The 24,210-nt window shown below is 44.7% G+C and overlaps 1 protein-coding gene across 1 annotated transcript in view; it reads right to left on the bottom strand.

The window, feature by feature from the left end:
- LOC147693195 (NACHT, LRR and PYD domains-containing protein 12-like) overlaps positions 1-24,210 on the bottom strand; it is a 1,166,314-nt gene that overhangs the window by 363,057 nt on the left and 779,047 nt on the right. Inside the window, exon 7 of the mRNA XM_086933618.1 lies at positions 23,367-23,540. Coding sequence (XP_086789744.1) covers positions 23,367-23,540 — 174 coding nt within the window. The remainder of the gene's footprint in view (positions 1-23,366; positions 23,541-24,210) is intronic.

Here is a 24,210-nt window from a genome sequence, read left to right as displayed (position 1 = left end):
TTCAATATATATCCTGTGTGGTGTCGTTTCACTTGGTGTTAAAGGGGTTGCATATGGTAAAACAGCTGGCTTCACATGCCAAAAGAGTTTAGCATAAGACTGCTCTGTCCATGCTACGATTATGATAGCTGGTCTATAAGGTTGACTTACAACCAATCACCATAAGGTTTGTTTGGACTGATACAAGGTGGTCACTAGAACTAGTGAACATCATATATCAGGTTAACTTCTCATAGGGAGTTCTCATACTGGCAGATGCAGAATGAAATGGACATATTTATAAATATATTAAGACATATTTTAACCTGGAGACCCTCTGCCGTGGTGTGAATGCTCAACTTACAACTTTAGCAGTTATTGCAGCCAGTAGTATATTTTCACGGGGTGTGATGCACACAGAGATCTTTTTGTCTGCAGTCCCTGTGGGATGAGGTGTTTAATCAGAAAATAAAATAGTATATTGAGAAATAGACCAACATCACATATTGGGTACTTTTCAGGTGTTCATATTTTGAAGTGCTGACATAAGATAAGGGATACACGGCACAAGTGTGAATTTGCCAGGATGGGGTGAGTAATCCCTCTTTAGATATGTAATTAGATTACAAAAGCACTCCTCGTTGTCAATGTTTAACTCGTAATGGTGGCTTCGGGGTAAGTATTCATTGATCTCCACTAGGTCTCACCCTATAGAGGTGCTTTCCTAGCTCCGCTTTGCTGCTAAACTTCTGACCCAAAATAGCAGATTTGAGGTCAAGGGCTTATTGCTCTTCACCGCAGGTGGGTTCTGTTTTCATACAATCACCCCGACCTCGGGATTGTTATGGAATTACTTTGAAATGTTGTTTTGTACGGAATTTAATATTTTTCCACCAAAGTTCCTGTCACGGATATTGTTTCTCATTCCTGTCTTGATGCTTGTACACGTCACTTGAGACGCTGATATTTGGAGATAAACACAGTATTTGTCTTTTTAATGCGCATGCCTGCCCGAGCTACACGTAGGCATCTCTGAGGCTGTCAGTGAAGTTTGTTTGTCCACAGTTGAGACAGACACGTCTCCACCGCGGTCATACTGTGGTCGGCCTTCTTTTAAATTCAGCTTTCCGCCATAATGTTGGCGGTAAGAACTCCTCCTCACAACAGAGAATGCTCATTGCCAACATTTAAATCGGGCCTAAGTCTTTGTGAGTCTGACTCGGATAATTCAATTTCTAAGTTTGTGATTCATTCAGCAAAGGACGGACTTATCTCCAGAGACAAAAGGTTCAGATTATAAAGAAAGATCTGATCAGTTTTGAGAATCAACAAATTCTCTCTTAAAATGTTACCCATGATAGTGGGCTTGTTGCCTCCATCTATTGAGGTCCTTGTCCCTGCCCCTCTTCACTCCCATCTGTTCAGCGCTTCAAGGCGCTACATTTGAGACAGACCCTCTCGTTCTCAGCTTTAATTTCCCTATCGAAGATGCGCACAAGGTTTTTTCTACCGAGTGGAGGCGTGTAATGGAAGACCTATTATTGGCCCGGCTCCTGATATCACGGTACACTTAAATACAAGCGAGTGAGGCCGGGAGGCTCGAGGGGGAAAGGTCGTAACGGGAGGAAGGTGTTCTTGAGAAGAGACTCGACGCAAATGACCCCGTCGGAGCTTTCAGCAGGTTCATTCGACACAAAAATAATATCCCTCCTCCTTGTGCAGTGACCATCAGATTGTAAGTGAGACCCTGGCTCATGGGCCCCTGTGACACCTCCAGGAAGTGCGGGTGCAAACTGTTCCCCACCTGCTGCTGAGATCCAAGTGCGAGGTAAATGCAGTGAGCAACCCAATATACCCTTGGGGCCTTGGGTGAAAGTAATGAATGGGTAAGAATTGCCTCCAAGGGAGTTTATTCAGTAGAAATTTAGATATTATTTTAAAAATCTTATTCAGAAGGACAATTGAATGGTCCCAGACGAGTTTAGTTCAAAACAACTATATTTGATCAATTCAATTGTATATCAATACAAAAATACATTTGACATAGCTAGATAACACAATAACAAACAAGAAGAAAACAAGACAAAATGGTGTATATGCAAAGTGTTGAGTTTTATCAAATCATGAATTGCAAGGGATTTAAAATACAAATATATATATATACAGGTAAACAGGAAGAAATAGGTAGATTTCAATTGGCTGCTCTGTAAAACCTGGACACGCCTATCCAATATATGAGTGTTACTACTTCTTTATAGGATAAGGGTGATGGTCAACGTTTCGGTCTCCTATGAACATATCTTTGAGACCATCTTCAGGACTGATCAAAATAATATTTGTAAAGCCCTAATGTAAAATGAAACAGAAATATTTACAATTACAATTGAGTCCAATCAAAGAAATTCATTGAACATAATACACCTAGAAATAACATAACATACATGACATTAAACAAAACAATACCTTATGAGACAAAAATACTAGCTAGTCATATTATAAAACTTATATAGTAAACTCAATTATGAAAAAATCCAATATCGATGACCTGGTAATTTCATTATACCATAAATTGAAGGTCAAGGTAATTGTAATTCCTACATTCCAAAATGAGCACTGTTGCGAGATAAACCCAGTTTATGATCCTTCTAGATTTGTATGGTAAACTCAATTGTGACAAAGTTCAATATCAATTGATCTGATAATTTCATTGTGTCATTAATTGAGGGTCAAGACAACTGAAATATCAAAGTTCCGAAATAGACACAGTTTGTGATTCTTATAGGCATTATATCTTTTTCATGCTGATTATCCTAAACACAACTTTTTAAACAATGCAATAATATATCATTCATGAAAAATCATTCATGAAGAGAGGTTGTTAAGTAGATTTGTACCTTGATATATTAACCACACGGGTTACAAGGGGAGGAGGATGTATGAAGAAGCGGATTCTGGCACAAGTTTTCAGAATAAAAAATTCAGGCAAGGTCTATGTTAGTGACCGAATATAAATGTGATCATCATTTAAAAAAGGGGAATGAGATCGCATTTTATCATACCTTAATTCCCGTTCTTAGTCACGTAGAATAAGGAGACATGAGCGACGATGCAGAGCTAGATGAAAACATTACGAAGGAGGATTTTATTAAATACCAAAATTCACTAGATGGATAAATGGCAAATCTTCAATACCCATAAACTGGTCAAAATTAATGTTCGTATGAGTCGCGTTAGAACCACGGGACTACGCCCGAAATTTATCATTAATGTGTCTGTTCCAATCTAGGATACTTAATATGTACTTCCAAACCAGAGTCAACCTATGCAGCCTTGTTATGAATCTCTATCAATTTAAGATGACAAACTGTATAAAATTTAGTGACTTTGCCTCTCAAAGATGGCGCCTGTAACTTTTCCCCAGTTGACTTTGCCTCTCAAAGATGGCGCCCGTAACTTTTCCCCAGTCCTCTTTCGATCTCCAAACATAACAAATATAAGCGTGCATTGACACTCGGCTCTGTTGGTCTTCATTTTGTGATTTGGCTTCACTGAACGACTACGGCTCCTCTTCAGGTAACCAATTTTGCACTGCTTTGAGCAGGTATTCAACCTTGCTCTTTACCTCGTTTTTTCTTTGTAAACATTTAGTTATGATCCTTTTCTTCTTCTTACAGATTCATAGAAGAAGTTCTTCACATTTACTGTCACCTAATCTGTTCACCCTTAAGGTAAATTTACTGTGCTTCTCTTTTACTACTTAGCTGAGCCGTAACTATTAATTGTTTTCAACATCTGATATATTATCATTCCTTATATTCTCCAGATTAGAAGACCTGATAGCACATTTGCTATTCATTATTCGGTCTACACCAAGATATCATAACCTGGTGGACATTTAGATCACGATAAAGCCTTGATCTTTTGAAAGGTAATAGACTTGTTTAGATCCCTCTATGCAATCGTTTGATATAACTTTCATATTCTAAACAACCATATATCTATTTCCTTCTTAGATTCTTTGATCTTTAATTCTCCTTTCGACATTCAAGTCACAAACAATTATAACCAAGGTATGACAGAGTACCTATTTTTTAAGATTTGCCATTTATCCATCTAGTGAATTTTGGTATTTAATAAAATCCCCCTTCGTAATGTTTTCGTCTAGCTCTGCACCGTCGCTCATGCCTCCTTATTCTACGTGACTAAGAACGGGAATTAAGGTATGATAAAATGCTATCTCTTTCCCCTTTTATAAATGATGATCCAATTTATATTCGGTCACTAACATAGACCGTGCCTGAATTTTTTTTCAGAAAACTTGTGCCAGAATCCGCTTCTTCATACATCCTCCTCCCCTTGTAACCCGTGTGGTTAATAAATCAAGGTACAAATCTACTTAAGAACCTCTCTTCATGAATGATTTTGCATGAAATATATATTATTGCAATGTTTAAAAAGTTGTGTTTAGGATAATCAGCATGAAAAAGATATAATGCCTATAAGAATCACAAACTGTGTCTATTTCGGAACTTTGATATTTCAGTTGTCTTGACCCTCAATTAATGACACAATGACATTATCAGATCAATTGATATTGAACTTTGTCACAATCGAGTTTACCATACAAATCTAGAAGGATCATAAACTGGGTTTATCTCGCAACAGTGCTCATTTTGGAATGTAGGAATTACAATTACCTTGACCTTCAATTTATGATATAATGAAATTACCAGGTCATCGATATTGGATTTTTTCATAATTGAGTTTACTATATAAGTTTTATAATGTGACTAGCTAGTATTTTTGTCTCATAAGGTATTGTTTTGTTTAATGTCATGTATGTTATGGTATTTCTAGGTGTATTATGTTCAATGAATTTCTTTGATTGGACTCAATTGTAATTGTAAATATTTCTGTTTCATTTTACATTAGGGCTTTACAAATATTATTTTGATCAGTCCTGAAGATGGTCTCAAAGATATGTTCATAGGAGACCGAAACGTTGACCATCACCCTTATCCTATAAAGAAGTAGTAACACTCATATATTGGATAGGCGTGTCCAGGTTTTACAGAGCAGCCAATTGAAATCTACCTATTTCTTCCTGTTTACCTGTATATATATATATTTGTATTTTAAATCCCTTGCAATTCATGATTTGATAAAACTCAACACTTTGCATATACACCATTATGTCTTGTTTTCTTCTTGTTTGTTATTGTGTTATCTAGCTATGTCAAATGTACTTTTTTATTGATATACAATTGAATTGATCATATATAGTTGTTTTGAACTAAACTCGTCTGGGACCATTCAATTGTCCTTCTGAATAAGATTTTTAAAATAATATCTAAATTTCTACTGAATAAACTCCCTTGGAGGCAATTCTTACCCATTCATTACTTTCACCCAAGCCCCCAAGGGCTCACTGCATTTACCTCATTCTTGCGCACACGCTGGTCTGTTGTGAGCCGCTTAACTAAGTGGTTGTTCGTTGTTCTTTTTCACATTTATGTCTGAAGCAGAAACTTTAGTATACTCAGATGAGTATATTCTAAAGGTAGCTGCAGGTCCCTTATTACTGGGTAACAAGGGTCCAGTAACTCAACTTCCATGCAAATCCGACCTAAATCAGTTAGAACGATTGAAGAAAAAACTCGGTCGGACTGAACTTCACGCTAAATTCCTTACCGATTGTTTGAGTTCTAATATTATTCCAGCAGGCCTCCAAATACGGAATATTCCGATCATCTTTATAGATGATGAGGAATTCAAAATAGGGTTTAGCTTCTCGGCTAACCGCTGTTCGAGAACTTGGATGGTTCTCAGTATTGAGACAGCTCTAAGACAAATTAAAATCCTTACCAAAGAAATAGAATCCCTTGAAAATAAGATCCTAGGTGACAGTACGATTACTAACAGCAAATTTCTCCTTGATAAAGTTAAGCAAACAGTAAAGGAATTTGAGGAATTTAACTCACATAAAAAAACTGAAAAATTACAAAACGACATTAGGCGATTCAACAAAGAACGGACTTATCCTTATTTAAGAAAATATTTTATACCACCCAGGGAACTAATGAGCAACACCCTAAAAGAACCACTTTCTCAGATACTGGCTCTGAATCAGGAAGTGAAAAATCTTTTGTGTAGGAGAGTAGGGTCTGCTATCCTATGGTCACCCCAAATTTTTGCTTTTTGCTTCACTGGTTTTCGACTACTGAGGCTGTGGGCCTGCTGATCAGACCCCCAGCCTGCTGTTCTCTCACTAAATTAATGATACATGTGCTATAGGCACATAACCCAATTGGAAATGGACTCCTTGTCAGCCCCTGTATAATGCACTATAGGTGCCCAGGGCATAGGAGCCACCAAGGCCTACCAGGGGCTGCAGCATATCTTTTGCCACCCCTGGCTGGTTCTTAAATTGACACAACTGGCTGATCACTCAGCTGGGGTAAGGTGGTGTAATCACCCCTTGCTTAGATATAGTATACCTATATCTAAACCTATATCTGGACACATATTAACCTGTGAGCCACTCCTATGGAAGGCCTCATCAATCCTGGAGGCAGAGTGCGTGGTTTCATGTGAGATGGAGCTCTAGCATGAGCTGAGCCTGTCTGCAGCCGTCGGGAACAACTCCCTAAGCTGTTTCAGGGTAACGCCATACCATATACTCTTAAGTGCCTTATAATCCTCGCGGTTATATAGCATCTTTGGTTTGGCTTTATCAAAACATGTCGTGTAAGGTGTCATACGATTTGGAATACTATCCCCTCGCCAGTTCTGGCGACGGGGATAGCATTCCACCCCTCTAGAGGGGTAAGACATGTTACTTTACTTAAATGCGGTTAATTTCAAAAAGGGCCTTAGATCCACAATATGGATGCCTCTGCCACAGACACGGGTCTGGACCCCTGCAGCTGACCGAAACTCAGCCAAATGGGGCCTGGACAAAGGGTTTCCTGTCGCAGGGGGGTTTTACCACCCTCCAGACAGGAGATAGTGGATTGTAGCAGGGAGGTCTGAAAGAAACCAGACACTGCTTGGGGCGCACAAGGCTGCCCCTTGCATAATCCGGCCAAACCGGTTCTGGGGCACTCCAGCCCTCGTGCCAGGGCGGCCTGGATCAAAGGAAAGGGGTGTAACCACCCCCTTCCTGGGTCCCACCCATAGGAGGGGACCTAGCAGGTAATCACGCCCCCCAGATTCGAATAAGAGTGGGAGCAGTGCCAATGCACTTTAGATTTCCTGAACGAAACATAAGAAACGAAACTCTGGACCCTTGGACCTCCTACTCAACGTGGAAGCCCGAAGAATCTCCCTTGTGGTCAAGGAGTGACCACCCTGTGCAAACAGGCACCATCCAGCCCTCGATGTCTACTTTGTTGCAGTTCCCGCCGGAACTCGAGCGACAGAAGCTTGCCTGCCTTCCTACAGCCCGATCCACAGTCCCTGCAGAGCTGAGACCCGTGGAGGTGACCGGAAGCGTGGGGCACGCCATCTTGAATTGACCACGAGACGCTGACCGTGCAGCCCACGAGTGACCCTCGAAGCTGTACACCGGGGTTTGAGAAGCCCCCACCCTGAGCCACTCTTGTAACGAAGTTCAGCCCTCCACACTCGACGAGTGCTGCGTGGGGCCCTTCTGCTCCATTTGGCTCAACGCGTTGGCCCGGTCACTTGCCAGCCGGCTAGTGGTCCCTGTGCCGACGAAACTACAAAAACGACTTGTGAATCTGGTTGCTCCAGATCCACACCAGCTCCCCTGAAAAGGAGCCCCCACTCTGACCTTCCTGGTTTGAGTGAGAAGCAATCTCCCGATTCCGCGTGGATTGCTTTTGCCAAGTGTTGTTTGCTCCAATCTTGAAGCCGACAGCGCCGACGGCGAGAGCCTGCGTGAGATAGATCGTGACCCGCTCCTGGACATCGCAGATGCCCCAGAGCCCACGTGATAGTGGAGAGAAGCTCCTCGACGACCACCTGATTGCGCCCAACATTGCCTGGTTCCATCCTGGTTCCACCCTGGTCACTGCTGAGTGACCCAGACTCTGTCCCCTCTGCTTTCAGGTACTTTTCGACTTGAGTCCACCCTTGGACTCCACCGGACACTTCTATTTCACCCCGCCTGCAGCCCTTTCAGCTTCAAGCACCAAGAGCCTGCGTGACGAAACCCGACTCAATTTTGACCCTATGCACCCGCTTCCTGTGGGTGAGGTAACTTTGCTCCGCCGGTGTTCCCACACTGGTGCACATCTCTAGGGTCTGTGTCTTAAGTTTTGTTCCTCTAGGTTCAGCGGAAGTGTCCTTAAACTTTAACTTTACAACTTTTACGCACCATTGGTTAACATTGGTGCATGCGTGCGCTTTCCGCACTGCACCCGAATCCCGTGGGCCGTTCCCGACTTCAGCATTGCTTGTCCTGACTGCTCCCAGCGATTCCCTAGGCCCTAGGCCTAACCACTGTTCGATTGGTATCTCTTATACCACTTGTTTAGTATATGGTTTGAGTGGCCCCCGCCCTCATCCATAATCGTGCAACTTTATATGTTTAAACAGTGCTTTTGATTTAACGCTTGTGCCCCTTTATTCATAAAGAATACTGGGGATTGTTTTTAGTAATAAACACATATATTTTTTTAATATATACTTGTGTGGTGTCCTTTCATTTGATATTACAGGATTGTATGTGGTAAAACAGCTCGCTTAACACGACCTCTTAAGTTAAGCCTTTAGGCTGCTTAGTCCATGCTACCCCTAGGATAGCTTGTCTAATAAGGTTGACTTACAACCAGACACCATAAGGGATTGTTTGGTCTGATAATCGGTGGTTCCAGAATTGGAAACATCACCTATCAGGCCAACTTCTCACATTTTGATACTAATTATCATCGTTACGACCAACAAGCATCTACTTCTAACTGGGTTTTTTTAGCCCAGGATCCGAGGTCGTCCAGACCACCGAGGAGACCACAACAATCCAAACGAGGATGGTATCGCAACCAATATACCCCAGGGTTCCACCAGACACGGAATCAATATTACGAGTGGTAGATGTTGACCAAACTATACCAATCTTTAATCTATCTACTCATATTCTTTCTGAACAAGAGATATCTGTCCTATCATATGGTTTAAGCTTTGTTCCAACTTATAAAAATTATCTTTTTAATACCAAACTGGAACTGTATCGTTTTTTTCGGACAGTTCGCCTAAAAAGTTTCTTTGCTTCAAATACATGTGACCCTAAGACTGGCATAACAGGGCTAAGAAATCCATCCACCTTTTACCCTACTAATGCCATGATAAGAAAAGAGATTGTGACTTTTGAGAATGCAACACTGATTGAAATTGAAAACCTTTTCAATAAACCACTAAAATATAAATCCAGCCTACAAAAGCCCCAACAACAGGCTCTACAAAATCTCCAAAATTTGTCAAGTGCATTACTTAAACCGGCTGATAAAGGAGGTGTTAGAAAGGTGGTCCCTGGGGAGGCAGAAGGTGTCTGGCTGACCACCCCGAGACCCACCTCTCCGTATGGAGTTGGCCGAGCGCCGTCGAGAGGCCTCCTGGGTGAGGCTCCTCTCCTAGAATCATAACAGCAGAGCAATCACGCCACTACAAAGGGACACCACACAAGAGGATGACTTCTTAGAATCTTTATCAGCAATAACGATTGGTTCTCTCGGCAATATGTACAAACGGATGGAGGGATCCTTACAGTCTCGGTAACTGAGGGTTAGGGGTAGTGGGACAGTCTTAGGACCAGCAAGGTCGGGCCGCGGCAGCGCCAGCAGGCTCCAGAGGTGGTTTCAGCGAGGTCAGGTCGCGGCAGCGTCAGCAGGCTCCGAAGATGGTTTCAGCGAGGTTGGGCCGCGGCAGCGCCAGCATGCCTCGAAGATGGTTTCAGTGAGGTCGGGCCGCGGCAGCGCCAGCAGGCTTCGAAGATGGTTTCAGCGAGGTTGGGCCGCGGCAGCGCCAGCAGACTCTGAAGATGGTTTCAGCGAGATTGGGCCGCGGCAGCACCAGCAGGCTTCAAAGAGGGTTTCAGGGTTCAAAGTAGCGAGTCTTCTCGGGGTCAGCCGCGACAGCGTCAGCAGGGCTCTCGACTCCAGGATACAACTGCCAACCCAGTCCAGAGCTGCCCCGGATATATGTCTGGAGTCCTTTGATGTCCGGACCCTCGCGCCTGGAGGTCAGAGGGGCCGGGATGAGAGGGTCCAGACACCCAGCAGGGGGGTGGAGCCAGCGCCCAGGGAGTCCGGTGGGTGATCAAAACCAGTCGACCAGGGACGGCTGGAGGGTCATCGAAACTCCCCTCGTCCTTCATCCGTCAAGTGGCCGTTTTACCACCTGGTCGGATCTTGGTGCCTCGATGTCGGGGCTTCGCTAGGGTTGTGGCAGCGGACGGGCTGAGGCCACGTGGTCAGGACTTGGAGGGTCCAAGATGGAGTCGGGGCCTGAGATGGCGGCCTGGGAGGGCCTGGACCAGCAGAGTGGGGGGAACAGGGGTCGCCGGGTTCCTGAGGGGGAGAGCCGGGGGTCGCCAGGAGTGGTGGCTCTCATTGAAGGTTGGAGCGGTAGCTTCGTCGGGGAGGACAGGGGTCGCTGCTGTCTCGGGCCTACCATGCGGGGAGGCGCGGGACCACGCCACGAGGCCGGGTCCAACAGGAGGTGGAATAGTTTTGTGGGAAAGAGCCAAATATGAAGAGGAAATATATAAACAACTGGCAGTCCCTACTCACTATAAAAAGTTGACAGCTAATCCCTCCCCTCGCCTATTAAAAGAAATAGAAATGTTGAGTAAACAAGGCATGGAAGGTGGCTGGATTAATGAGAAAGAGGCCTCATTTTTGGTCAATACAACTGCCACCATTCCTGTGATATATCTACTGCCAAAGGTCCATAAGGACCCTGTTAATCCACCAGGTCGCCCAATTGTTTCCGGGTGCAACTCAATACTCAAACCCCTTGCACAATATGCAGATTTTTTTATCAGACCCTTTGCGGTGGAAAACCCAAGGTACATAAGAGACACCATGTCAGTCATTAATGCTGTTGAGAACCTAGCCTTTAACCCCTTTAGTGATATCTTGGTTTCTATTGACATAGAAAGCTTGTACACTAATATTCCCCAACTTGAAGAGCTAACTATTCTCAATGACCTTGTGGAATTAAGACCAAGACCACATTCAGTGCCCACCTCATTTATTTTGGAATGTGTAGGAATATCCCTATGTGAAAAAACAATTCTATTCCAAAATACTTACTTTCAACAACTGAAGGGGGTAGCAATGGGTGCAATTTTTGCACCGGACATTGCGAATATTTATGTATCTGCCTTTGAAAATGAACACATCTGGTCTGTATCGAATCCATTTGGTAAACACATTTACAAATGGATCCGTTACATTGACGATGTTTTTATGATTTGGCATGGAACCACATTAGAACTCGATATATTCCATCAGTGGTTGAATACCAGAAACACCAATTTGAAATTCACTCTCGAACAAAGTTCAAAAGAAATGCCTTTTTTAGACATAACAATCAAAATTAATGAGAAGAATTGTCTATACACCACCCTCTTTATCAATAAAACTGCTAGAAACACACTTTTAAGTTACAGTAGTCACCATCCTCAATCCTTAAAAGATGGCCTGCCTTTTGGCCAATTTCTCCGCTTGCGGAGAAACTGTACATTTAAACAGGATTATTTCTGCGAAGCGAATAAGTTGAAATCCAAATTACAATCACGGGGTTATCCATCATGACTGCTTCGTAAGTCCATGAAAAGGGCCTGGTACTTGAATTACTTAATTAATTAGGCAATATCGATCTGACTAATTAAATAAATATTTGTCACTAGTTATATAAATTAAAATTCAATACCCATAAACTGGTCAAAATTAATGTTCGTATAAGTCGCGTTAGAACCACGGGACTACGCCCGATATTTATCATTAATGTGTCTGTTCCAATCTAGGAGACTTAATATGTACTTCCAAACCAGAGTCAACCTATGCAGCCTTGTTATGAATCTCTATCAATTTAAGATGACAAACTGTATAAAATTTAGGGACTTTGCCTCTCAAAGATGGCGCCCGTAACTTTTCCCCAGTTGACTTTGCCTCTCAAAGATGGCGCCCATAACTTTTCCCCAGTCCTCTTTCGATCTCCAAACATAACAAATATAAGCGTGCATTGACACTCGGCTCTGTTGGTCTTCATTTTGTGATTTGGCTTCACTGAACGACTACGGCTCCTCTTCAGGTAACCAATTTTGCACTGCTTTGAGCAGGTATTCAACCTTGCTCTTTACCTGGTTTTTTCTTTGTAAACATTTAGTTATGATCCTTTTCTTCTTCTTACAGATTCATAGAAGAAGTTCTTCACATTTACTGTGACCTAATCTGTTCACCCTTAAGGTAAATATACTGTGCTTCTCTTTTACTACTTAGCTGAGCCGTAAATATTAATTGTTTTCAACATCTGATATATTATCATTCCTTATATTCTCCAGATTAGAAGACCTGATAGCACATTTGCTATTCATTATTCGGTCTACACCAAGATATCATAACCTGGTGGACATTTAGATCACGATAAAGCCTTGATCTTTTGAAAGGTAATATACTTGTTTAGATCCCTCTATGCAATCGTTTGATATAACTTTCATATTCTAAACAACCATATATCTATTTCCTTCTTAGATTCTTTGATGTTTAATTCTCCTTTCGACATTCAAGTCACAAACAATTATAACCAAGGTATGACAGAGTACCTATTTTTGAAGATTTGCCATTTATCCATCTAGTGAATTTTGGTATTTAATAAAATCCCCCTTCGTAATGTTTTCGTCTAGCTCTGCACCGTCGCTCATGTCTCCTTATTCTACGTGACTAAGAACGAGAATTAAGGTATGATAAAATGCTATCTCTTTCCCCTTTTATAAATGATGATCCAATTTATATTCGGTCACTAACATAGACCGTGCCTGAATTTTTTTTCAGAAAACTTGTGCCAGAATCCGCTTCTTCATACATCCTCCTCCCCTTGTAACCCGTGTGGTTAATAAATCAAGGTATAAATCTACTTAAGAACCTCTCTTCATAAATGATTTTGCATGAATGATATATTATTGCAATGTTTAAAAAGTTGTGTTTAGGATAATCAGCTTGAAAAAGATATAATGCCTATAAGAATCACAAACTGTGTCTATTTCGGAACTTTGATATTTCAATTGTCTTGACGCTCAATTAATGACACAATGACATTATCAGATCAATTGATATTGAACTTTGTCACAATCGAGTTTACCATACAAATCTAGAAGGATCATAAACTGGGTTTATCTCGCAACAGTGCTCATTTTGGAATGTAGGAATTACAATTACCTTGACCTTCAATTTATGGTATAATGAAATTACCAGGTCATCGATATTGGATTTTTTCATAATTGAGTTTACTATATAAGTTTTATAATATGACTAGCTAGTATTTTTGTCTCATAAGGTATTGTTTTGTTTAATGTCATGTATGTTATGTTATTTCTAGGTGTATTATGTTCAATGAATTTCTTTGATTGGACTCAATTGTAATTGTAAATATTTCTGTTTCATTTTACATTAGGGCTTTACAAATATTATTTTGATCAGTCCTGAAGATGGTCTCAAAGATATGTTCATAGGAGACCGAAACGTCGACCATCACCCTTATCCTATAAAGAAGTAGTAACACTCATATATTGGATAGGCGTGTCCAGGTTTTACAGAGCAGCCAATTGTAATCTACCTATTTCTTCCTGTTTACCTGTATATATATATATTTGTATTTTAAATCCCTTGCAATTCATGATTTGATAAAACTCAACACTTTGCATATACACCATTTTGTCTTGTTTTCTTCTTGTTTGTTATTGTGTTATCTAGCTATGTCAAATGTATTTTTTTATTGATATACAATTGAATTGATCATATATAGTTGTTTTGAACTAAACTCGTCTGGGACCATTCAATTGTCCTTCTGAGTAAGATTTTTAAAATAATATCTAAATTTCTACTGAATAAACTCCCTTGGAGATCCAAGTGCAGAATTCAGAACAGACACCGTGTGAGGTAGCTCAGTTGGTTAATGCACGTGTCCGAGTCATTTGGGTAACCTGCAGCCATTCATTTCAACGCTGTGTGTTTTCAGAGGCCATGATGCCATCCGAAGGGCCCCAAAGGCAGAGGAGTATGAACACAGAATTATTCCCAGCGCTTCCCCCGATGGCTGGGTGCTCTTGCGCACATCTGTCCCTCCTACGGGCTCTGCGATGCTCCGCTACAGAACAGAAGCATCAGCTCCTCAGCAGCAGTGGCGGCAGACAGAAGGTTGTAGTGTTCAGGGGGGCCGCCTGCAGACGTAGGACAGCTGTGCGACAGGGTGCTGAGAGAGACTGCGGATGCAGTGTTGGCAGGGGGACAGTGGTGGCGCTGTGCTGCGGATGCAGGGGGGCAGTGGCTCACATGGAGGGGGCATTGCTGGCTGCCCAGTGAACGGTAGCATGAACTAGTAGCGCCTCTGTAGGACATCTTGCTCTCCATGGAAGAGGTGTGGCGCAGCGGCCAGGGTGCCTGACTCCAGACTACGGAGTTCACGGTTCGATCCCCGGCGCCGGCAGCAGGTTAGCCCAGCACCATATGACTCTGGGCAATAGCTCGCCTAATCTTCCCGAGGGCCCCCAGTGCCGAGACACCTCTTCGGAGGTAGCTGGCGCTTTACAAATACTGGTATTTCATTTCATTTAATTTCCCTTGAGCTGTGAAATGGCGCAGGATGTGACCGCGGACAGATATGGTGCTCAATTGGTGAAAGTTTGCACCCTATCCCATCCCCACCTTATAATGGTGAGTACTAAAATATCGGGAACAAATATTGTTGGCACTTATATCACTGTATAAAATATCCTCTACGGACAGACTCCTCACTATGAATAGACTCCTTCCTATCAACCGCCTCCTTCTACGGACAGACCCCTTTCTAGTTGAGACTCCTCTCTATGGACAGACTCATCTCTATTGACAGACACCTGTCTATGGACGAAGCACTCTCTATGGAAAGACTGAGGACTCTGTCCATAGAGAGCAGTCTGTCCTTAGGGATGGGTCTGTCCATAGTGAAGGGTCTCTCTGTAGAGAGGAGTTTGTCCATAAACAGGGGTCTGTCCATTGAGATGAGCCGGTCCAAAGAGAGGAGTCTCTTCATAATTATGAGTCTGTTCGTAGAGAGGAGATTCTCCATAGAAAATATCTGTCTGCCGGGAGGAGTCAGTCGATAGGAAAGAGTCTTCTGTAGAGAGGAGTCTGTCTATAGAGAGGGGTCTGACCGTAGGAAGGGGTTTGTCTGTAGGGAGGAGTCTGTCAATAAAGAGGGTCTGCCTGTACGTAGGAGGTACGGACAGACTCTGCTCTAATTAAGGACTCCTTTATAGGGACAGACTCCTCCCTACGGTCAGACACATTTCTTTGGATAGACTCTGCTCTATGGACAGACTTCTTTTTATAAACACACTCCCATCTAAGAACAGACCCCTCTCTACGGACAGACTCCTCTCTATGGACAGACCCCTCTCTATGGACAGACCCCTCTCTATGGACAGACTCCTCTCTGTGGACAGAATCCTCCCCATGGACAGACTCCGCACTACAAGCAGACTCCTTCCTATTGACAGACTCCTCTCCATGGGAAGACCCCTCTCAATGGACAGACTCCGCTCTATCGACAAACTCCGCTCTATCGACAGACTCCGCTCTATCGACAGACTCCGCTCTATCGACAGACTCCGCTCTATCGACAGACTCCGCTCTATCGACAGACTCCGCTCTATCGACAGACTCCGCTCTATCGACAGAATCCTCTCTATCGACAGACTCCTCTCTATGGACAGACTCCTCTCTATGGACAGACTCCTCTCTATGGACAGACTCCTCTCTATGGACAGACTCCGCACTATGGACAGACTCCGCACTATGGACAGACTCCGCACTATGGACAGACTTCGCACTATGGACAGACTCCGCACTATGGACAGACTCCGCACTATGGACAGACTCCTTTTTATAAACACACTCTCACCTAAGAACAAACGCTCCTCGATGGACAGACTCCCCTCTACAAACAATCACATCTCTACAGACAGACTTCTCTCTATGGACAGACTCCTCTCTATGGACAGACTTCTTTCTATGGACAGATTTCTCTCTATGGACAGACCCCTTTCTTTGGACCACCTCCCTATTGACAAACCCCTCTCTATGGACAGACCCCTCTCTATGGACAGATTCATTTTATAAACACACTCCCATCTAAGAACAGACGCTTCTCGATGGACAGACTCCACTCTACAAACAATCACATCTTTACGGACAGACTTCTCTCTATGGACAGACTTCTCTCTATGGACAAACTTCTCTCTATAGACAGACTCCGCTCTATCAACAGACTCCGCTCTATCGCCAGACTCCGTTTTTTAGACAGACTCCGCTCTTTCGACAGAATCCGCACTATGGACAGAATCCGCTCTATGGACAGACTCCGCTCTATGGACAGACTCCGCTATATGGACCGACTCCGCTATATGGACCGACTCCGCTATATGGACCGACTCCGCTATATGGACCGACTCCGCTATATGGACCGACTCCGCTATATGGACCGACTCCGCTATATGGACCGACTCCGCTCAATGGACAGACTACGCTCTATGGACAGACTCCGCACTATGGACTGACTCCACTCTACAAACAATCACATCTCTACGGACAGACTTCTCTCTATGGACAGACTTCTCTCTGTGGACAGACTTCTCTCTGTGGACAGACTTCTCTCTATTGACAGACTCTGCTCTATCGACAGACTCTGCTCTATCGACAGACTCCGCTCTATCGACAGACTCCGCTCTATCGACAGACTCCGCTCTATCGACAGATTCCGCTCTATCGACAGACTCCGCTCTTTCGACAGACTCCGCTCTTTCGACAGACTCCGCTCTTTCGACAGACTCCGCTCTTTCGACAGACTCCGCACTATGGACAGACTCCGCACTATGGACAGACTCCGCACTATGGACAGACTCCGCACTATGGACAGACTCCGCACTATGGACAGACTCCGCTCTATGGACAGACTCCGATCTTTCAACAGACTCCGCTCTTTCAACAGACTCCGCTCTTTCAACAGACTCTATGGACAGACTCCGCACTATGGACAGACTCCGCACTATGGACAGACTCCGCACTATGTGTGCAAGGTCTGAGTTTTCTCAGTTGCAAGCGGAAAGGGGGATTTAAAGGGAGCGTAGTTCTAATACAATGCACCCATATAATCTCTATTATGCGGCACGTGCTTGCTCTCCCGATGTTTAACCATGTTTGCCACATGGGGACTCAATTTTGAAGCCTATTATAATTTGTAATTCATTTAAACCTGACACAGCCGTGTCAAATTTCACGATAAGCATTGCCTCTCTTTGTGATCATTTTAACTCCAGATCGCCTCCTCGAGGAGTCCGTTCGATCTTTGAAATTATTGTTCAGCGGAGCTCTCTTTCTGTGTGTGATTTTTTTATTCCAGTGGTTGACCAGTGGCACAGTTTCAACATTTCTCCTTATGTTGTGTAATCCTCTGACCTGCTTCTTGGTTCGTTTTCCCAATATACAACATCCCACACGGGCATGTAATTCCATAAACTACGTATTTTGTTTTGCAATTTGTTAATGCCTCGTGTTTCCAATAAACTCCATTATGTGCCACTTTATAGCATCAAGACTGGTGGGAATATTAGTAAGACGAGGAGGTGGGCCACATCCGTTTGGACTCATACTGCTGAAATTACCTCCGGCATTCTCTCGATCCCTAAAATTCTTATCCTGTTGATGGGGGCCTCGAGAATGTGATCTAATCGTTGTCCTTCCTGGAAATGCTGCTGACAGACTCTTTGCTGCCTCCTGTGGTTGTGAGGAAGGAAATGGGTTCCTCCCCATAAAACAATTCCGAGGACCATCTCTGAGCATTACTGTAAAGCATCCATCGCCGGGGCCTCTGTATCCACCTGGCTCCCTAAGGGGAAAATACATCCTCAGCTTTGTGCTCTTTTTTCTAATTCGATTTATTGTCCCACGCTTCTTTGTACATCTCCGCCCTGATGAAGGTGTAGCCCCGTCTGGGGCAGCACACCGAAACGCGCGTTGTTTGCCTCGGGGCAACTGGACTGATTTCATCTCCCCCTGCCGGATGAATTGTTTCCATCTTGTCATCCAAACCATCTTGTGGCTGCCAAGTACCTTTTGGATATTTTGTATGCCTGCCGTATGACTTATGTTGAATTGTGGAATATATGATGGTATGATTGTGCATTATGAATGTGGTGTGTGGGACTATATTTATTCACTTATGTTCTTTTTTTAAATTATCGTGTGGTCTGATATTCATCATGTTTGTCTATGAATTGAGGAAAATGTTTTCTCTATAATAAAATTACTATATACTTGGGGGCAGATTTATGTTGGACTTGCGCCACTTTTGCGTCACGCAACGGTGGCGTAAACGTGGTGCATCCCTGTGACCCATTTGCAACGTGACGCATCTAGGCAGATGCGTCACGTTGTAAAGCCCAGCGCCACATGTGGGCGTTTCGGCACAGGGTGGGCGTTCCGGGACAGGTGCGCCTCACAAATGTGGCTGAGTGAAATCTACAAGATTTCACTCATTCACTTTTAGGCCAATGCTGCGTCAAAATCCTGGACAGATAGGGCACCCCCGAGCCCTGCTGGAGCTGGGTTGCGCTTGCGACGCAACTCCAGCAATGAGCCACCTTTACAGCACAGATGCGTCACCCATCTGTGCCGTTTTTGCACCATGGTGCGCCGCATTGTAAATGCGGCGCACCATGGGTGGCGGAGCTGCGGCGCACAATAACTGGCGCATCCCTGGGGATGCGGCAGTTATTGTAAATCTGCCCCTTGTATTTTTTTATGTAATTAATTGATTTATCCTTTGTTTGCTCCGGTGTGTAAGAATTAGTAAAAAGGACCCCTTAGCTGGGCCTTGTCTGAAATTACTTGGCAGGTACTCCTTTGCTTTTGGTAGCTCTGCTGTCTAAGCTCACCATGAACCTCAGCAGCTCTGCTGTCTAAGCACAGCTGAACCTCAGCAGCTCTGCTGTCGAAGCACACCGTGAATCTCAGCAGCTCTGCTGTCTAAGTACACCGTGAAACTCAGCAGCTCTGATGTCTAAGCACACCATGAACCTCAGCAGCTCTGCTGTCTAAGCACAGAGTGAACCTCAGCAGCTCTGCTATCTAAGCACACCATGAACCTCAGCAGCTCTGCTGTCGAAGCACACCGTGAATCTCAGCAGCTCTGCTGTCTAAGCACACCATGAACCTCAGCAGCACTGTTGTCCAAGCACACCATGAACCTCAGCAGCTCTGCTGTCTAAGCACACCATGAACCTCAGCAGCTCTGCTGTCTAAGCACAGCTGAACCTCAGCAGCTCTGCTGTCTAAGCAAACACCATGAACCTCAGCAGCTCTGCTGTCTAAGCACAATGAGAACCTCAGCCGTTCTGCTGACTAAGCACACCATGAACCTCAGCAGCTCTGCTGTCTAAGCACACTGCGAACCTCAGCAGCTCTGCTGTCTAAGCACACCGTGAACCTCAGCATCTCTGTTGTCTAAGCACACCGTGAACCTCAGCAGCTCTGCTGTCTAAGCACAATGAGAACCTCAGCCGTTCTGCTGACTAAGCATACCGTGAATCTCAGCAGCTCTGCTGTCTAAGCACAGAGTGAACCTCAGCAGCTCTGCTGTCTAAGCACATCATGAACCTCAGCATCTCTGCTCTCTAAGCACACAATGAACCTCAGCAGCTCTGCTGTCTAAGCACATTGTGAACCTCAGCAGCTCTGCTGTCTAAGCACATTGCGAACCTCAGCAGCTCTGCTGTCTAAGCACACCATGAACCTCAGCAGCTCTACTGTCTAAGCACAGAGTGAACCACAGCAGCTCTGCTGTCTAAGCACACCATGAACCTCAGCAGCTCTGCTGCCTAAGCACACCATGAACCTCAGCAGCGCTGCTGTCTAAGCACACTATGAACCTCAGCAGCTCTGCTGTCTTAGCACACCGTGAACCTCAGCAGCTCTGCTGTCTTAGCACACCGTGAACCTCAGCAGCTCTGCTGTCTAAGCACAGAGTGAACCACAGCTGGCCCTTTCATCTCACAGATGATCCTCTCGGCTGCCTGCTCTACCTTTCATCTTACAGCTGCCCCTCTCCACAGCCTGATCTACCTTTTATCTTACAGTTGCCCCTCTCTGCAGCCTGTTCTACCTTTCATCTTACAGTTGCCCCTCTCTGCAGCCTGCTCTACCTTTCAGCTTACGTTTCTTTTTTGTGCAGCCAACTCTAACCTACATTCATGTTACAGCTGCCCCTCTTCGCAGCCTGCTCTACCTTTCATCTTACAGCTGCCCCTCTCCGCAGCTTGCTCTACCTTTTATCTTATACCTGCCCCTCTCCGCAACCTGCTCTACCTTTCATTTTACAGCCGCCCCTCTCCGCAGCCTGCTCTACCTTTTATCTTACAGCTGCATTCTCCATAGCCTGTTGTACCTTTCATCTTACAGCTGCCTTCTTTTAAGCCTGCTCGACCTTTCATCTTACAGTTGCCTTCTCTGTAGCCTGCTCTACCTTTCACCTTACAGTTGCCCCTCTCTGCAGCCCACTCTACCTTTCATCTTACAGCTGCCCTCTGTGCAGCCCGCTCTACCTTTCATCTTACAGCTGCCCCTCTCTGCAAGCTGCACTACCTTTCATCTTACAACTGCCTTCCTTGTAGCCTGCTCTACCTTTCATTTTACAGCTGCCGCTCTCTGCAGCCCGCTCTACCTTTCATTTTACAGCTGCCCCTCTCAGCAGCCTGCTCTAGCTTTCATCTTACAGCTGACCCTCTCTGCAGCCTGCTCTAGCTTTCATCTTACAGCTGGCCCTCTCGACATCCAGCACTACCTTTCATCTTACTGCTGCCTTCTTTTCTAGCCTGCTCGACCTTTCATCTTACAGTTGCCCCTCTCTGCAGCCTGCTCTGCCTTTCATCTTACAGCTGCCCTTTTCTGCAGCCTGCTCTACTTTTCATCTTACAGCTGCCTTCTCTGCAGCCTGCTCTACTTTTCATCTGACAGCTGCCCTTCTCTGCAGCCTGCTCTACTTTTCATCTGACAGCTGCCCCTCTCTGCAGCCTGCTCTACCTTTCATCTTACAGCTGCCCCTCTCAGCAGTCTGCTCCTCCTTTCATTTTACAGCTGCCCCTCTCTGCAGCCTGCTCTGCCTTTCATCTTACATCTGCCTTTGTAGCTTGCTCTTCCTTTCATATTACAGCTCTCTCCTGCAGAGAATGAAGAGGTCCTCGGAGCCCCCAATGTCTCACTGACATTCCTCGGCCTCGTATCCAGCAGGCGGTCTGTTAACAGCAGGGACACTGGTGGGGTCGGCGCCCTCAGTGGAAGGAACAGACCTGCCCTCTAGTTAAGGTCTATTCCATTTTATCCCAAATACCTGAGAAACCGGCTTTAAAAAGTGCCCCTCTGCACCATGACAGGGGATTCTTTCATGACCATGGATTGGGGCTCGGGTACCCCCACTTCACAAACCTGACTTAATTCGCAAATGTTATTAATCGGTGCATTTATCACAACATTAACAGAAAAGAGTCAATCATGTAAACATTTAAATACATTTTTAAAATATATGTGTGAGCCCCACCTACGATGTATATTATTGAAATCAATGACGTGATAAGAACTGCTCAGCTCTGAACCTCAGTGTCTGTAGTTCGCAGTTTGGATGTTTGAGGCCTTCACACAACTTCCTCACTCCAGCGTCTCCCAGATACTCATTCCAGCTCAGGTTGAGCTCTGTGAGAGATGTGTTTGTTTTCAGGACAGAGGCGAGAGGAGTAAAGCAGAGCACAGACAGGGGCGTCACAGCTTCAGTTTTATCTTCATTTCCTTTGCGTCCTTGACTTACTCTCTCTAGTGACACATCCCTCGTTACACATCCGACCACGCCCTGTTTATAAAGGAACCTCATGGGGGGGGTTCTCAGACTAGCAGAGGCGGAGCTAAATGGACATAAATATATTCATATATGTTTTATGCTGGACACGCTGCTGTGGTATAAATGGTAAAGTCACAACTTTAGCAGTTGTTGCAGTGACCTGCCTATTAATACTCTGCTTGTTATGTAGCATAGACAGGCTTCACACTGTGAACCTCAGCAGCGCTGCTGTCTAGGCACACAGGGAACCACAGCTGCCCCTTTCTGCAGCCTGCTCCGCCTTTCATCTCACAGATGAACCTCTTTGTAGTGTGCTCTACCTTTCATCTTACAGCTGCCCCTCACTTCAGCCCACTCTACCTTTCATCCTACAGTTGCCCCACTGTGCAGCCTGTTCTGCCTTTTATCTTATGGCTGCAATCTCTGCAGCCTGCTCTACCTTTCATCTTACATCTGCCCCTCTCTGCAGCCTGCTCTACCTTTCATCTTACAGTTGCCCTTCTCTGCAGCCTGCTCTACCTTTCATCTTACAGTTGCCCCTCGCTGCAGCCTGCGCTGCATTTCATCTTACAGCTGCCCCTCACTTCAGCCCACTCTACCGTTCATCTTACAGCTGTCTTCTCTGTGGCCTGCTCTTCCTTTGATCTTACATTTGCCCCTCTCTGTAGCCTGCTCTACCTTTCATCTTACAGTTGCCCCACTGTGCAGCCTGCTCTGCCTTTTATCTTACAGCTGCCCTTCTTTGTAGCCTGCTCTACCTTTCATCTTCCAGCTGCCCCTCTCTGCAGCCTACTCTACCTTTCATCTTACAGCTCCCTCCTGCAGAATGTGAAGAGGGCCTCTGAGCCCCCCCAGAGAATGAAGAGGGCCTCAGAGCCCCCCATGTCTCACTGACATTCCTCTGCCTCGTATCCAGCAGCCGGTTTGGTAACAGCAGGGAGACTGGTGGGGTCGGCGCCCTCACTGTGAGGAACAGACCTGCCCTCTGGTTAAGGCCTCTTCCATTTGAGCCCAAATACTAGAGAAACTGCCTTTGAAAAGTGCCCCTCTGCACCATGACAGGGGCTTCTTTCTTGACCATGGATTGGGGCTCGGGTACCCCCACTTCACAAACCTGACTTAATTCACAAATGTTATTAATGGGAACCTTTATCACGACATTAACAGAAAAGAGTCAATCATGTAAACATTTAAATACATTTTTAAAATATATATGCGAGCGCCTCCTACGATGTATATTTAGAAATCAATGACGTGATAAGACCTGCTCAGCTCTGTACCTCAGCTTCTGTAGTTTGCAGTTTGGGTGTTTTAGGCCTTCACACAACTTCTTCACTCCAACGTCTCGCAGATCTTTATTGCGGCTCAGCTCGAGCTCTGTGAGAGATGAGTTTGTTTCCAGGGCAGAGGCGAGGTCTCTGCAGCATGAACCGGTGAGGGAGCACTCCTCCAACCTGCAGGAGAGAAGAGACACGGAGAGGAGTAAAGCAGAGCACAGACAGGGGCGTCACAACTTCAGTTTTATCTTCATTTCCTTCCCGTCCTTGACTTACTCCCCTCTAGAGACACATCCCCACCTTACACATCCAACCACGCCCTGTTTATATAGGAACCTCATGAGGGGAGTTCTCAGACTGGCAGAGGCGGATATAAATGGACATAAATATATTAATATATGTTTTATGCTGGACACGCTGCTGTGGTGTAAATTGTCAACTCACAACTTTGGTAGTTCTTGCAGCGACCTGCCTATTAATACACTGGTTGCTATATGTGCATAGAAGGGATTATGGTCAGAGGTCTTCAACCATTGTTCTGTTAAAACGTCATTCAAGTTTTGCTCCTCCCACCATAGCAGACAGCAGGACAATCACAACTCTGTGCACATTGTTCACATCTGCCTAAAAATAGCTCCTCCAACTTCAGTGACAAAGCCGAGTTAAAGTGTGTTATTTGTAGAGGCCCATTTGGAAGCTGATTTCTTTTCCATCTTCTTTATAAAGTTTCTAAGTGTTTAAGTAACATTGCAGCTGATTTATATTCAATGCTCGGTTAGATAAACGTGTATTCTCATCTCCTTCATTGTCTTGACCGGGTTTTTTGTCCCATTTTATGAGTGACGGT

Source organism: Lissotriton vulgaris, chromosome 8 (assembly GCF_964263255.1).
Source record: "Lissotriton vulgaris chromosome 8, aLisVul1.2, whole genome shotgun sequence".
Lineage (NCBI taxonomy): Eukaryota > Metazoa > Chordata > Amphibia > Caudata > Salamandridae > Lissotriton > Lissotriton vulgaris.
The sequence above is the reverse complement of the archived record's forward strand: the minus strand, read 5'-3'. Positions and strand labels throughout refer to the sequence as shown.